This window comes from Anopheles maculipalpis, chromosome X, assembly GCF_943734695.1.
Source record: "Anopheles maculipalpis chromosome X, idAnoMacuDA_375_x, whole genome shotgun sequence".
In the NCBI taxonomy this organism is placed as follows: domain Eukaryota; kingdom Metazoa; phylum Arthropoda; class Insecta; order Diptera; family Culicidae; genus Anopheles; species Anopheles maculipalpis.
In genome coordinates, this window is record NC_064870.1 from 7,464,472 (window position 1) to 7,481,472 (window position 17,001).

Consider the following 17,001-nt stretch of genomic DNA (forward strand, 5'->3'; position numbering starts at 1 on the left):
ACGCTTTTTGAAATCGTTGCAAATCGGACGCACAACTGCTTCTGGCATTTCGTCCAGAGGGATTTTGTTCGAGCAAGGGTGAAAGATTTCAAATAAATTAAGTGAAGGGCAAGTTTAGTACTTAAAGATATTATTTAAATCGATTCCGAAAAGAAATCAAACCAAAAATGCTTTCAATTTTATTAGCCAAATAAAGTGTACCACTTTTACGATGCCACCCCGTATTTTGCATACCTTCTTCAAACGAACATCGAAGCACTGTGTTGTGCTAAAATTTCGAAGTAAATACAGGGTTTACTTAGCCATTTAGGCATCGTAAAATTCAATTCAATTGGAGTATTTTGAACTATGCATCCGTCACAGCCGGTCAGACCAACTCCACTTTCAAGCCACTCTGAGCTCTAAGAATGATCTTGAGATGTGCGTCGGGAAGTGTGTTTTTGTACCCTTTTGCAAGAAAACGTCTGCAAGAAAAATGTCTTGACGGGCTCATGATCCGATGGGAAGATCTGAGGTACATGAAGGTGCGAAACGGACAGTACACAGGGCAAAAAAATGACGATTTAATACGGATTGCATACCTTTTAGGCGCTCATCAAAACATAACGAACGGCCCGGTGGTATAGGCGACAATGGCGCTGGTTCTGGGGTTCACACGGCAGGGTTCAAATCACATCCCTCGTTCCCTAGTTGACTGAGGACTGACTATCCAACTACGTGATATCTACAATCTCCAGTAAGTCATTCGATGGCCGGCGTGACCTAGAAGGTCGTTAAGTCAAGAGGAGGACGGAGAAAGAAATGAATGATAATAAGACTTATGTTTTCCGTACTGTAAATTTTTTTTTCGAACAATATTAAGGCAAACGAAAAATCAAAAACAGAAACTATAAAAAAAAGTTCTAACTCTTCCTAACCAAAAAACACGACTAACTAGCTGAGCTCGTTTCGCGTCAGCATAACCGTCTCCAGTCGCCATTTAGCTAAAAGCCTATCGTACATGCTTATCCACTAATCGGTACACAGTAGTAAATTGAGGTAAAAAAAAATCCTATGTAGTTCCCTGCCGCGCGACACTGGACTGATGGGAGGAAGCAGAAGATAAAGAAGACCAATGGGAACACGACCGGTAGCAGTGGATGGAAGGTGGTTCGATGAAAGGGATTTCGCCTCTTGCTGGCACTCATACGCACTGCTGCTACTACTCTATCGGAGCGCCCATCGTAGCGTCATTGGTTTGACGACGGGCTAGATATCGCTGCAGGGACGGGATGGCGAACAGCATCGCACCACTGATGGCGATCGTAGTACCGGCCATGATGAACCCGGGTCCGTACGAGAGTGTGTAATCGTACAGCCAGCCTGAAAAAAAGGAAGAGTATTTAATATTGCTTTGAAAGGTAGAAATACGCGCCGCAAAGGATTCTCTCCAAAACTTACCTGCAATCGGAGGTCCCACGAACGAGGCAATACCCTGGAAGAGTAGCAGTAATCCGAACGCATTGGTCAGCTTCTCCAAGCCGAGCAGATCGACCAGTATAACGGACGTCAGTCCAACGTAGGCTCCGATCGTGAAACCGTACACGGCCGAATACACCGCGAGCCAGTAGAAATCAAGACAGAACACAGACAGTGCGGTCGCAATGCCACATATCGCTAGCGAGCAGTTGTACACAAACAGTCGATTAACCCACGGCTTGTCGGACAGATAGCCGAGCACAATGCGTCCCACCGTGTTGGCGATACCGATGATGCCGAGCAGATAGCTCGCATCCTGCGACCCAATGCCGAGCACCTGTGCCTGCGCAGCCAGATACACGTACGGTACGTTAAAGCCAACGCTCGTCAAAAAGTTTGACACGGTAAAGATGATGAAGATCGGATCCTTCATGATGGAGAAGTTCATCATCTCGCGGAAGGTGTCGCACGTTTCGCGCGAGCACGGTATGCAGCCGCAGCAGTGTTCTGGGGCATCCGGTTCGGCGACCGGCCGGTGAAGCCCATTGCCCTGCACAGAGCCGTAGCTACCCTTCTCGTAGACGGATAGATTCGCCTGGGAGGCGTGGCGCGATGCGATGTTGTGTACGGAACCGGTGTAGAGTGCGTCCTTCCGGTACATGGTACCACTCTCGGTACGCTTCAGCACTATCTGCTGTTGTGATTCGGGTGTGGTGAGCAAAGGTTGACTGAGACCCAGACGCTTCGCGTCTTCAGGTGGTGTGGCACGGGAGGGTTTGTCTAGGTTGTGTCCACTTACTGAGTGTCCGTTCTGCAAAAGGATAGACCGTGAGAGTTGATTAGACTGACAGACGAGAACAAGAGTGTTATAGCAAACAGACGTACCGCATTGAGATCTATTTTAGGTGCCTCCATGTTACCGTGACTGTTGGAGCGCTTCAGACTACTCTCGCTAGCGTTGGCTGGGGGTGGTTTCAAGCTATTGCTTTGTTCTAGTATAGAAAATGAAGGAACGAGACGTTTCAGAGAGTTCTCCAAATGCCACAGGCAAAACACTTACCAGCGCTGGAATGTTGGGTAAGTTCCTGCAGTTCCTTCTCGGCGCTAGGTTCGTGCACTAGCGGCCGGAACATCAGACCGAAGAGAACGCAGATCAGCACGATACCGGCGATCGCCAACAGTGCACCCTGCCATTGGAATTTCTTGATCAGCGCCTCCGTCAATGGGGCGAATATCGATGTCCCTAGGCCGGAACCGCACACCGCAATACCGGTCGCTAGGGATCTCAGTCTTTCGAAGTACATCGTCACGCTGACGATTGCGGGCAGGTAGATCAAACCGAGCCCAAGCCCTGTACCGACGCCGATCGTGATGAACAGCATGAACACGCTGGTTGCGTACATGCTCACTGCCAGCGAGGCACTAGCCAGCAATGCCCCAGCTATCGTAACCGCCCTACACCCATACCGGTTAACCAGTGACGATGAGATGGGTCCTGTAGGTGGGAGAGAGTGATATGTCTATGAGAAGGACGCTATGTGGGGACCTACTACGAGATCATCACCGTACCTGAGCATAGTGTGACGCCTACGAGAATTGATGCGATCCATGCCGTGTAGCCTTTGCCTTCGTTGAAGTACGTTAGAAACTCGGAGTAGAAAATTCCGAACGAATACGTCAAACCGTCGGCTGTCAAAAAAAAAAAGGCAAAGTATCAAGACAATGTTAGGTAATGCATGTGTTACTTGAAATTCTTCATGTTAGCTAGTGGCAGATTGAGCTCCTTTAGAGGTTCTAAGCGATATAGATGCTGGGATTCCTTGCAACAACTAGTCAGCTGATCGGTGGGTAAGTTCTTTGGGATTTTGACACTGAAGTTATCACGCAAAGTTTAAACATAACCGACAGATTACGTCCTGAAGTTCTATGACCTCGTTCTAGCTAAAAACCGGAAGCGAGTGTTTTGGTTGCAAGGTGCCCACAACAGGATCTTGATAGCCATAAGCCGAACCATTTGCCGTGGTCTTCGTCTGCTAATCTTCCACACACCCGTGCACTAGCCCTATTGACCGTGTGTTTACCATCACCTTGACGGCTAATCTTATGACTTCGCCTTCTTCTGCTCCTTCTTTCCACACTCCAGAGGCACAGAGACACCCGTCCATTATCAGTGGGTAAGGCATGTCTAAGGTGAACGATTAAAGCATATCACTGCCATCACACTGGTCGCAGGTTCACAGTGTGCGTCTTGATCGTGATTTATAATTGCAAAAAAAAAAAACATTCCATTTCGGAGCGAATTGTTTGCTCCGCTTGATATTCTTGGTTGAGTCTTGTGTACGCTACATAACTCGATTCTCAACGCCTGAAAGTATGCAATGACAATCACAGTGTACACAATATTCTCAACAATCAGGTAGGTGTTTTTGATTATTTAAAACAAAACAACTTGCCTTCATCTAGGCTCCCCGAGCCTATTATCCGAAGTTTTAGATTGTCCTCACACAAACAGGAAATCAAAGCGCTGTAAATGTTATTTTTGACATGAACTAAACAGCTGTTAGAATGATAATGCCCTCATGCCCTCTTATCAATACAGAGCAAGGACCTACACACATACACACAAGATTATGTACGCAGAAGGGATCTCGCAGCACGAGATCAGCTCGCACGAAGGAAACAACAACAGCCTGCCTGGTCAAGGTTGTGACATCTAGAAAATTAGTGCTTTAATTTATAGCCGCAGCAACAACGGTCGCGCACAGTAATGTAAACACGAGTGTGTTTGCCGGTTCCGACAACAACAGTGTTTGTGTTTTAATTTTCTCCGCAAACAGTGATCCCTTCTCCACCAACCGATTCTTCTGTGTTCCATACCGGACGTGGTATGTGCGCACTGATGACACAAACAAAATCCCAGAACAAGGTATGTCCTTGGTGTCCACACGAGAAAAAAACAGCATTTAGCATCAAACGCGATCAACCGATATCACACTTGGGAGCAGTGAAGAAAGACTAGTCGCGTTCCAAACCGATCGAGAATGCGGGGATTAATCACGGGGTTTTACGGACCGTTTACCGAAGGGCTTTAGTAAAGCGACGGTAAGAGATCGACGTGCACAAAGAACTGCGGTGAAAACACATGGTGGGAGAGTGAATGACTCGCGCCGGGGCTGTTTTCCTGCTTAGTGCTTTGTATTCGTCAGTACAAACCTTTGTTCATTTGTAAATCGGCGGGAGTAGCATCTGTTTAATCATTATGAGCTGCTGATATTCGTTTGTTTAATTAAAATCAATTTTGCATACTTTTAGGCGGTATGTGTCAAGTGCAGGGCACACCTCATCAGTTAGTAGACGAGTCAGCCATTTTCTGTCTGCTGTATGCAGGTTGTAACCATCCAAACACTCCAAAAACAGCAATTATCTAATAAGAGACTGCTGTAAGTCTATAATAAGAACTGCATTGCTCCACGGTGAGCCTGTGAGGTAATAAAAGTCCCAAAAGCCTCCTCTACCCCCACTAACAGGCAATATAGGTGACCATCAACCGCTATCAAAACAATAGATTCCGATGCGAGCGAGAATTGGGAAAGGGAGATCAATTGCGTGCAGCTTATCGTTAATCATCGATCATCGTTCAACTGACGCAGTTATTGTGCTGCTTCGATTGGGCGTTATCTGTCCGCTCTCGGGTGCTCGAGTTTATGATTGATCTGTTATTGAGACAGCGTGCGCCGTTGGTAACCCACGTTGGTTAACAACCTCCCCCCCCCACCCCCCCCCCCTTTCATCCCTGGATGACGATACGTTACAAAGGTTAGTGACGGAGCGTGCATGCGGGAGGGCTACTTACTGATGATATGAATGCTGAACGAGGCCAACACCACCATCCAGCCCCAACCACCGTCCGGCGGTGTTGGCAACCCATTGTCCACCTCGGTGACGCTCTGCTCGATGTCACTGTCGATCTGTTGCTGCTGCCGTTTGCGGCTTGCCGGTGGTCCGTGTGTCATCTTGATGTTCCTGCCTGGTGCTGCAAATCGATTCCGGAGCGCCCACGTTCGCTAGGCTCGCCTGGTACTAGCCTCACTCCCTAGGTGGTGACCTGCCCACCTTCTTCCTTTTGCTTTTGCACGTTAAAGCACTTAAGATCAGTACGAATGGTACACGTTCGCCTGGTGAATGTTACGCATCTGTGTACGGAGAGAAGACAAACGGCACTAGTAGCAAAAGCAAAACTCCGACCAGATCAGATCGACTTCTAGCACCAGTGTGCGCATGCGGAACGTATTATAGTGTCTCTTCCGCATTGAGTCACCGGAAGAGTCACTGAGGGGTTTTTGGTGCGGTGCAAATCTCTTATCGCGGTCCACACCGAGTCGGATGGTTTGTTGGGATGTGCTGGAGCAGAGTCAGCGTATCAACGGCTCCACGTGGTGCGATAGTGCGTCACAGCTTGACAAGTCACAATAGTTTACAGACAGTTCAGGACTCTTGCTACCTCAAACACACTGCTAGGCCACACACATTGAGCAGCGAGAGAATATGTTGAAATGGAACGGCGGGAAAGAACCTGGGCTATAGCTCTGTTTACTCTGACTGGAAAGTGCTGCTCATGCACAACTGTCAATCGAGGTCCCCGGATCCGATAAGCGTATTGTTGCTTGGATCTGCTTTGTCTTGAGGCGTATGTTTATGCAATTTCCATACTGGTTATCAAATAACTGTTGGATCGGGTGAATCACACAAAAACACAGACACAAACACGTACTGGTTTGTAGCACTGTAACAACGGGTCGCTTAGTTTGCACTAATTTTGAACGCTCGTTTTTTTTTTTTTTATTGGATCAACTACAGGCCCACTGCAGTAGCAGCTTGCTGGAGAAGATGTCTATTTTGATATTGATTGTAGAGCGGGTGTATAGAGTAGTAGTGCGCGCAACGATCCTCCGCATCATCGCAACACTACAAGAACGCTTCGATCCATCTACCACGCTCCTGTCAAACACTTGCCTGAGTGATACCGAACCGAACGGGTGAGGCACCGACGTACGACTGCGGCGGCACCAGGAGCTGGTCGTTGTCGCGCGTACGAAACCGATCCATTATCTACAGTGCGCTTCGTTATCAGTGCGTTGGTATGTAGTAGGGCCTTATTGCCTTTGCGGTACAGCGACCGATCGGCACACGATCGTGCTGCCCGATCGGGGTCTACAGCCAACAAACAACAGAACCACTCAGTGCCGCTTCTTATCGATCGCGACTAGCATGACGAATTATAGAGCCGTCTGTCAAGGAGATGAAAGAATTTATAGCCACTTAGCGCACGCGGGTAATTATCTTCAACTGACAGGGCTACACATTGTAGGGTGTCTCGTACTCTGGCTCGCTTACCTGCCCTGCTGCACCATGGTCAGGGCTGCCATGAATGGGAGTAGTAGCCATAAGCCGTAGTCAACTATATTGACACCTGATCATTTACTAGAGTGGTTGCTCGAGTATCTCTAGTACCCTCCACATTCCCCACACACTTATCGCCTACTCGAAGTAGCAGTGAGTGTTGTTGTTTTGCATTTTTGCTGACGCTTTAATTTCTTCAACACAGCCACAAACATATACGCCAGTTGCAAGTGAAAGGTTCTTGCTTCCGCAGTCCTACCCACTGAAATGTGGACACGATGCGGAAGAACCTTGCTCACTAACAGGTGAGGTACAGATTCTTGCCAACGTGAAACGAAAACGAAAGCACATTCAACCGGGGCGTGCACTTTCGCGCCGCCACTCCGCAGAACGTCTCAACAGTGTCGCTCTGTACTGCCATGCAAAGCGAAATTCGAACGCACGCCACACAAAGTAAGGGGCAGCGCCTTAGTTCCCACACCACAGTCGGGCTGTATCGGGTGTAGAATGCGTAAAAATAGCGTCCGATGCGCGTGTTACCCCATGTTCTGCCCCAGCAGCCACTGCCGCTTTGCGTCTGCTGCAGCTCGGTCTTTGTTGCTGAAAATAGCGCGCGCGCGCCGTTGCATTCTGTTCTGTGCTGGTTTTTTTTTGTTGTCCGCTGCGTTTTGGGGTCTTGCAAAGAAAAAAAAAAACATTGTGTCAACAGTGTCTGCAGTCTATAAGGCCTCGTTTGTAAAGTTACGGGGTGGTGACGGTGGCACGGGGAATTATCTCGATCAAGACAATGAGGATCGGTCAGAAAGGTATGGCTGATCGGCGAGATTTGGAGGTGTGAAGAAGAGACTTTGAACCTAAGTTGATCTGTTGACAGCAATATCTCCAACCGACGAGTAACGCGTGATTGATGCACCAGTGGTGTACTTGTAGGGCCATGCTGAGCATGCAGACATTGTTTATCTCCTGTAATCTAGCCATAAAAACCCTCAACAAGTGCCATCTCAAAGCAATAGCAACCTGTTGGTAGGTGCAACACTCAACAACAAAGTCTTTGAATCCTAAAGCGAAAGCGCATAGATATACTGCACCGTTGCTAGGGCTTGTGTATCTCTCGTCGTATAGTGGTAGCACACGTTGTGGAAGGATAAACAATGGATGCTGTTGCTGACTTCCGCTTGCTCATTGACATCTGTCGGGCGACATGCTGTTACTGGACACTGATAGCTACCGGCTTAGCTGGAAGATCCTCACACATGGCGCTGCCTTGTTTGACAGCTCGTGTTGGAAGGATTTCACATGCAGTTGCTGATTGATGGTTTGATGGAGGAAGGCAAACGTAACAACATGAATACCGAAGTACAGCACAGTAACCGATATTGCATCATACACTATTATCTGGTTCACCTCGAGAACGCACACACACACACACAATTGGGGATATCCGCTTGCTTATAGCATGCGTCCGATATGCTTATCTTATCTCAGACGGCTCTGACGTTACGACACCGATTAGACGAGGATGCATATACTTACGTTTCTACGCATTGCACAGTGTAACCGTGCCGGTTCGATTGCCATTCATCGATAGGTCACTTTGGCAGAGTTACTGTAACCTAGACTAACCGCCCGTACGCATGTCGGCAATCAGAATCAGACTGTTTACTAGACTGCCACCCGAGAGGTAAAGAACTTTCGTGTAGGACTCTCACTCTTTAGGTACGATAAGACACCACGCACGCACACACTGTTGCTAGTTGCACGGACTGTTTCGGAATAAATCTGCATAGCAGTGACAGTAAGCGCCAGCGTAGGTATCTCTACACCGGGGACGATCGTTCACGTTGCGCAGGCGTTTGCGCATACGCCGTCACTATGGCGACTGTGTGACCCTAAGCGCTCGCAGACCATCACCAAGCAGAACAGACGGAACTGCCAGAGACATCGACCCGTTCGGACGGTGTAGTTGGAACGCCTAGACGCAACCAGGCATTACAAATTTGATCGATGTTTGATTGTTCACTTTCACCACTGCCAAAGTTTGCAAGCGAGTGGTCCGTGGCTCACGCTCGGCGAATGACTACAGCGAAAAACGTTTTGGATTAATTTCACAAGCAACCAAACTATCGATCACTTGTGCTGAGGGGCCAATAACAAAGTCAACAAAAAAAAAAAAAAGAATCTCCCCCAAAATCACAACCCCTTGATTTCTCGGTCTGTGATATAATCGGCAAATCGTGGCCAAGAAAGATAAGCTCCACCGTTGGGCATTTCATGGCAAAAAGAATCGAACGTTACCTTTGCGTGACTCTCGATTGGAAACAATGTTTCCTGTTCTCTCCTCTTGTTTTCGGATTCTTTCGGAACACAAACGGTTAGCCCTGCGTAGAATTATTACTACCGCGAAAATGACGTTGTTTGTGGAACGTTCATTAAATTGGACAGGTTTGCGCTTGGGAATGGGGCGGTAATCGTTACATGCTGGTTCGATTTGAGGCTAGCGGCCCCGCCACTGGTGTCTAGTGTCGCTGGGCATTGATCTTCGTAAACAAACAAGGGATTGTGCTTGTGAAAATGAGAACTAGGCACGATACTGTAAACATGCTCTAGCGCCGAGTGCACATTGTATGTCGGCGACTAGTGTGCAGGCTTGCGGCATTGGACGCTCAAAAACGCTGTCCGAACTTCAACAATGTAAACAAAGTAGCGCAGCTATTTAAGGCGTGTTTAGTGTACAAGCCTGTCAAACATCAACTGCCAGTAGCGTCCAGCTGTCAGAAAATGTTCTCGCACTGGACTCGCTGTTTTGGCGTGTACCAAGAAGGAGACGTTACCGGCGGTAATCCACAGGCTCCGAAGACTTGGAATTCCCGAAGATTACTGATAGGTTGTTTATTTTCCTGCCACACGCGCAATTTGTGCTTCGGGGAGATTTATTTCCGAAACGTGTTTCCATCACTCGTCCCCAAAAATGGCGGTCGGTGTGCCATTAACGGAACCATCAATTATGAGAGATGAAACGATAGCAGACAGACTGCATCGTGTCAATATAAGTACCAGCACTGGAAAGTCCTGCCGGATGCAGAACAACTATTCTACACGTGTTCTTTTCGGGTATCTTACCTACTTCTTCTAGCGCGTATCCGTCATTTCCACCCAAATATAACTAGGCATCGCAACGCCTGAAAGTATGCAATCAGGCAGCATTTATGAGTTATTTTGCAGTAGTGACACCGTTTGAAGGGATCAGTTTTAGCATTTTAAAACTTTTATTTGCAAACCTTCTATGGTTATATTGCGGACATAAAAATGAACGATAATACCAATGCCATAATGCAACGTGGGTGGCTTTTGACTGGAGCCGTACCGTCAATGCTAGAGCGTGTCAATAAAGCAAGACCCCACTATGCACCATTACACACGTGCCGTGCTGTACAGTTTTGCCGGTGTCGCATCCTTTTGGTTGCTTTTTATGTTTCAGTTTGGTGGTGGTGAGATTTTTTTTCCGCCTTTTTTGTGTGTATGTGTGTATGTTTTAAACTCATCGACCGCTAAGTTGCGGCTTGAAGCATTTCACCACCTGAGAACTGAGTCAAGGTTGTGGCAATCGATTGGCAAACACTGCGGTAGAACGGTGTCATGCGGTTAACTCTTTCCTTTTTTTTTAAGGGAAAAAATCCGGAGGACGACTAAATGGATAAGATGCAGTTAGCGATGGCAATTAAAAATGCTTAATTTGCTACGAGCAGTGCAGATGATCAAGGATCAAGCGGAACAGTTTACCTGTATGATGCACCACACGTTCACTTGACCCATTGGAACGTAACTTGTGCCGGGTAAGGCGCGAAACGTTCGTCACTGAATTCGATTGCGATTCGGGGAACTAATGTAGATTAGTAACAGAACACAGACTTTACCCGTTAGCAGCGGAACAAGCACACAACCGCACAGCTCAGCAGCGCACGTGAACATTCGCGCGCAAACACCGTCACCCGTGTCGGGACACTGCTGGATTTCTAGTACGACAGTTGCTCCGGTTTGCTGAAGATGCTACAGAACAAAACCGGCGAAACGGAGGGTTAGACTGAGAGCTTTATGCATTTCAAGCCCCCGAGCACCCTGCAGAGACCGAGAGAGAGAGAGAGAGTGAACCACGAGCTGAAACGAACGAGACAGAGAAGTAGTTTAGAGGACAAACCAAACAAACAAACAAAACAAAAAAGAAATCTACAAAACTTGTCGTTCATTGGTATCGGAAAACAAAAAGCTACTCAAACAGGGTTTTTTTGTTGCTGTTGGTTTTGTTCGCTTCCCTCCATTGCTTTCCTTCGCTCGGAAACAAAATGGGGTGAGGAAAAAGCAAGCGCGAGATTTACAGCATGGCAGGGTACTATTATCGACCAGCCAACTACCTGTTGCTGCTGGGTGCTGGTGGTTTCGCGCTTTTGCTTTGACAGGTGTACTCCTTGGCACGTCCGCAAATAATTAGTTACCCTTAAATACAGGAGCTTATCGGCGCCTCCACGTGCAGAAGCTTCCACGGTGAGGCGAAGGGGTTGAGAGGTTGCCGTCTACGCTAAATCGAGCAGAAATTCGAGCAGTTTTATTACGCAAAATACTTACTGATATGGAGTGTACAAATGAACTGCTTGTTTTCCTGCTACCTTCAATAGGCGCCATTTTATTGTACCTTTCGTTAGGGATAATCATTTCACATGGGTGTTACACGCCTGTTTGTTGGTTGTTGAATGATGCTCCAGGAGCACATTTGTATTTGCTATTTATTTGAAGTACCACGTGTACGACGGACTCGACGATTGTTGATTTTTCTTCAGACAGTGATGGTGCAGTACAATACAATATTTGGCTACCCTGTTTGTTAGTTTTTAAAAGAACAGATTCGTTTTATATCTGCATTACAGATGAAAAAAATTTTTTTCATTTTTTTTTATTTCGTAATGATGTTCAGGCCGTATTGCTAAAACACTTATCAGTTATTTCAATCAGAAACGAAGATTGCCTAAAGGAATTTAAATCATTCACACATTCTTTCTCAGTCCGCACATCTCTAATGTTCATCATAACCTCAAGATTACATTTTTATCGAACAGGGTGGCCATACTGTATCGTCCATCACTGTAGCTTATGGTTCGTCGTGAAACCTCTTTTCTACCTCACCCAGAAGGAAACCTGTTGTAATTATTCGTTTTACAATTCCTACCATGTTTCTAATTAAATAACTTCTCAAGGATTTGTGTCACACTACGCCGGAAGGTATGCAATAACGCTCGTTTAAAACTTCCCTAGAAACCGTTCATTTGAATCGTGTGCAAACGTATTGCATACATTTAGGCTGAAAAACGAGATGCAATTACCATCTGCATTTTAACTTGTACTAATTTGTTTATTCTACTGAAAACCTCATTTTTACCTTTGAAGAACACATCTTTAACATCCTGTTCTGCTTGGTTTGTGTTTTACTAAAGTGGGAAAAAAGAAAACATACGTACACTTTATAGGTAACGAAGCATACGCTGGCATACCTGTTGCTTGGTAAGGAATTCGCTTATCATTGTACTCTAGCACGCTTTCCACGCTTTTGTTTCCAGTCTAATTTTGAGCTTGAAACTACCCTGCCCTCCCCAACACTCTTCTTTGTGCATGTCGGGCATACTTTCACTCCACGGTATGTATGATGTGAAGAATGCTTAGCTCACCTACCTTTGCCAGGGGCTTTCGCATGGCGTCGCCTGGTGTTGAGACACAAGTTTTGGACGATTACTTGCAAAAACTTTAAACCTCTTTCAGCGGCGTCCAGGTAAAGTCGGCCTGGTAGGTGTAGTACACCAGCCAGTAGAGTATGTTGAAGAAGGTGAACGACATCGGGAAAAGTATTCGGGCAGCTTGGTCGATGAGCGATACACTGTTGACGTGCCGATTACCGCCACCTGTGGGTGAGAGTGTTTAGTGTTTGCTGGTAAGCATACATCCCAGCTGCCCCCGCTACCATGACCTACCTCGGGCCGATGCTTCACGCTGACGACGGCGTCGAAACTGATCGTCACCGAGAAAGCACAGCCATACCTGTTTCCAGGTCGGTTCCTTCGGTGGTTCTGTTTGCGTGGTGCGTTCCATCGTCGAGAGGTGCGAAGACGTCGGTTTGAACATGTGCGTCGGATCATTGTAGATGGGACAGATCAGCGAACTACGGCGGCGGGCAGCAAGCAGACGAGGTGATTCAATAGCAGCGGCCGTACTGAGATGTTGCTGTAGGGATGGCAAATCTCGTATCTCTTCTACACCTTCCATATCTTCCCATTCTTCCTCGTCTAGTGGTATCTCACCACTTCCAACCTGTAGCGAGGATAGGGAACAACAACATTATAACATTCTACAGGGCCAGAGCAGCACACTAAAGGATCAGGTGCTAGGTGTACTACCTTGGTGAAGTAGTGCACACCGGCAAACTCGAGCAGTGTCGCGATGCAGTAGAAGAAACTCATCAGCAGAAACCAATCGAGTGCAGTAGCGTACCGTACCTTCGGCAGATCGGTTCGCGAATCGAGACTGATCGTCGAGAGCGTCAGCACGGTCGTTATGCCCAACCCAACACGATCACTCGTCGCTTCGCGATGTATCCAGAACGAAACCCAGGACAGTACCACAATCAAAATGCACGGTACGTACACCTGTATGAGGAAGTACCCGGTGTGACGCTGCAAGTTGAACGACACGTGCAGGACAGAAAATTCACCCTCCCGTCTTATGAACGTGTAGTTCTTCTGTCCGAAGCTCATCAGATCGAACTGGCTAAGGGTCATGCCCGGTACGAAGTTAACCGAGTCCTCGTCCTTCCACTGGTAGACTAACTGCTGCCGGGAGTAGGCATAACTTCCCAGCACCAGCGGACACGATTGACGATCCATCGGGAAGCTACGCAGTTCCATCAGGCAGGATGCTTTTATTGTCAGCCTCATCGAGTACAGTATCTCACCATCCTGGCTGAGACGCAACAGCTTGTTGGGGACGGTGATTGTGTGTACGTGCGAGTGCTTACCGTTGTAGAAGTACGTGTCCGGACGCCAGATGCGCTCCAACATTTTGATGCTGAGCGAAAGGCTTTTGATTGGACCGTGGAAGCTGAGCCGTTTGTCCCGCCAGTACTGTCTAAAGTAGCAGTCCATCGAGTAGTCCTGCAGTCCAGTCCAATACAGCGTGAGGTTAGTATTGTGTGTAGCAAAACGCGTACCAATCTACCTACCATATCGAGCTCTGACACAGGACCCATGCTTCGTATGAGTATGTTGGTCTGCACCAAGGTTGGAACACCTGTCAAATATGGATACATGCTGCTATTAGCTGGAATGGTTCCGACATAACATTCCTCAAACTTACCTTGTCCATGCGTTGGTATCTGCGAGTTCTCGTATCGCTTCAGGAGATTCTCCAATATAATCGTAATGTTCTTGCTAAGCATATCATCGACCGCACTTCGACGCTTAAAGCGTTCGCTCTTCTCTCGCTCCGGATAGTCATCCGTTCCGTTGAATGAACGTGCCTGTCGGTGATAGACCACCGATCCTACCGGACGTACTGTATCCTCGGACGTTTCTTCAACAGGCTGTCGATTCTGGACTCTATCACCAGTATCTCCCCGAGGACGTATAGGTTCAGTGTAGATGTAGTATCGATTAGACTTGTAGCTTTGGTACGTATCCGGCAGTAGTGAACGATAGGTATAGGGCGTAGGTCGCTCGTCTTGGTTGTGTAGCTGACTAGAGAAAGGACCACGTTCTACAGAATGCGTTTTAGGTCGCTGACCCAATCCGGCTTTTGGTTGCTGTACACCTGCAATCGTGGCAAAGTGGCGTAGTTTGTGAAGATCCAAAGATAGTCTACGTTGATCAGAATCAGCAAGCCGTCTTGATGGTGTACCGTCACTAAGGGCTACAAAGGACGGAGCTAGCAGTAGTACGTTGGCGTCCGAGGTATTACGGTGGGTGGTCGGAACTGAACCGACTGATGCCAACCGTGACACATTGTGTCCAGTGGTAGGTGTGAACTTTAATATTTCGAGACTGGAACAACACCAGCATATGTAGAAAATGAGAGATGGAAGACTAAGAAGCTGCGGCAGGGTAGGGTAGCTAACGATCAACCTTTCTTACCTGGGAACGATGTAAAAGAACTTATACTTTTTGCCATGAAGACTACCGTCGCCGTTGATGGAGGTGTTGGTGGGGCCTAACAGTCTCTTTTCGAGTGTACCGGGAGGATTCAACACACTGCCTATTGCATCCAGTGGTAAACCAGTCAATCTAGGTTGGTATACACAAAACAAAGGTATTATTGTTGACAGCTATGGGAAAGCAGTTGAAGTGTAGCAAATCGCGAGAATTAATGACAAGGACCTCGAGGCCTTGATCTAAAGCAATTAAGGCGTTCGACTTATCTATTCGTAATGGAGTCATGGGAACGTGCGGCCTGATTTCATATCGCACTACAACATCCCTCCCGTAATAGCGATATTAAAGAAATTGGAACATCCTGATATCCTCTGATGTCTGATGCTCATGTATCCGGCTCTCATACGTAGACGGGGCTTAAATTTCTTACGCAACCACACTTACTTGAAGGACTGTGTGTCCCTCTATCCTAGCCTCACACGTTGCAAGTGGCGTAGGTTTGCCTCCTCCTTTCCAAAGCGCACTCACAAACACCACTCCTCCTCCACTTAGCCCCGTGAGGAGTCCAGAATAGGGACTAAGCGTTCCGTTACAGTGAAATGGAACCGGGGCGAACGAAATCATGTGCTCGCGTTTCGCTTTTGGGTGCAAACTACTAATTGCCGTCTCAACTGCACCACTCGACCGCAACCACTTAAATGTAATTAGACCAGTTAAACCGTTGAAACACCGAGAATGCTTGAGCGTCTCACTCACACTTCATCACGCGTTTTGCCACAAGAGAAAATCGGCATTAAAGTGTGCAAAAAGCCCCCGCCTTACCCCTGTATCTCTGTATCCCCTGCCGAGCAAGGATGCATTAGCAAGGGGCTTTGAAAGGGGTTGCAACGTTAAAAAGTAGAAGGTACAGCAAAGGGCACCAAGGCAAAATGCAAGTGCCGAGAACAAAAAGAAGAAACGAAAAATGAAAGACGAGATGCTGGAAAGGATTTTTTTTTGTTGTAATAGAAGCAAGTAGCTCTTCATGTTTTAGTGTGCGTGTATTTGTGTGCAGATATGCAAAAGAGAAAAGAGGACAACAACAACAACAAAAAAACGCTCTAAATCGATAAAAAAGCCTAGGCTATTGGGCAGTGTGCAAGTGTCCTTTGCTAAGTGGTTAGTGTGTCCTGCGGCCTGGGACGCAACGCTGCCTGTCAATGGTGGACAGGCAGCATCGCTGACAGGATGCGAGAGTACGTCAATTATAGGGCAGCAAGCATGGGCACTGCAATCGGGACCGAAAATTTGCACCGCAATGGGCCAACAATTAAAAATATAAATGCTCCATAACGCTGATGGGATGGGTTGCTAAACGCCTGTAAACCATGCAATTAGGGAGTGCTTGGCGGATTTAGCAATTATCGGGACCGTGCCAACCTGTCAGCCTGGTTGATTGTTTACTGTGGCAAGACAGCAGCACAACATGGCCATCAATTAACAATGGAAGGTTTTATCGGTGTGTACTTACGATAGGAGTAACACTGGGATGGTGGCTTGTAGTATACGGGATGAATACGCCATTTTGTAGATTCTTGACGACCAACTAGCGACAACTATTTACTGCAAGGTAGCTATGCACACACTAATATCAGAAACACATGTTTTTAGTTTTCAAGTTTGAACTCCTTGACACTTAATTGTAACATTGGAAATGTCACGTAGTGTTAAGTTGATTGATGGTGGATAATATAAGTATAGATCGTGACACGACTGCTACTAGTACGCTAGGAAATATGTTTGCAAACTTTCTCACGATCTCACTAACCTTCCTGTTCGCTGGTAAACTGTCGCTCTGGACACACCGTGTACTATTTTAGACGAGATCTTCCGATACCTTAGCCAACACACTATAGCTCGAGAGCTCTCCGCGACTCGACTAACCAGCGAGAAAATCAGCAAAAGCTTCCCAAAACCAAGT

The 17,001-nt window shown here is 47.2% G+C and overlaps 3 protein-coding genes across 3 annotated transcripts in view; all 3 read right to left on the minus strand.

Moving 5' to 3' along the window:
* The window catches only part of LOC126558031 (thioredoxin domain-containing protein 5 homolog), a 227,925-nt gene that overhangs the window by 107,819 nt on the left and 103,105 nt on the right, over positions 1 to 17,001 (minus strand). The gene's annotated exons all lie outside the window — the stretch shown is intronic.
* Positions 1,202 to 5,520, minus strand: LOC126556618 (monocarboxylate transporter 12). Its single transcript, XM_050211973.1, has 6 exons — positions 5,312 to 5,520; positions 3,028 to 3,147; positions 2,519 to 2,953; positions 2,344 to 2,450; positions 1,441 to 2,269; positions 1,202 to 1,362 (listed from the first exon to the last, which is right to left on the minus strand). The coding sequence occupies exons 1-6, from the start codon at positions 5,469 to 5,471 to the stop codon at positions 1,202 to 1,204; spliced, it is 1,812 nt and encodes a 603-aa protein (XP_050067930.1). The 5' UTR covers positions 5,472 to 5,520.
* Positions 12,630 to 16,604, minus strand: LOC126568800 (gamma-aminobutyric acid receptor subunit alpha-6). Its single transcript, XM_050225436.1, has 7 exons — positions 16,552 to 16,604; positions 15,024 to 15,173; positions 14,251 to 14,933; positions 14,117 to 14,184; positions 13,296 to 14,048; positions 12,873 to 13,209; positions 12,630 to 12,803 (listed from the first exon to the last, which is right to left on the minus strand). Exons 1-7 carry the CDS (start codon positions 16,602 to 16,604, stop codon positions 12,649 to 12,651), a joined length of 2,199 nt encoding a protein of 732 aa, XP_050081393.1. The 3' UTR covers positions 12,630 to 12,648.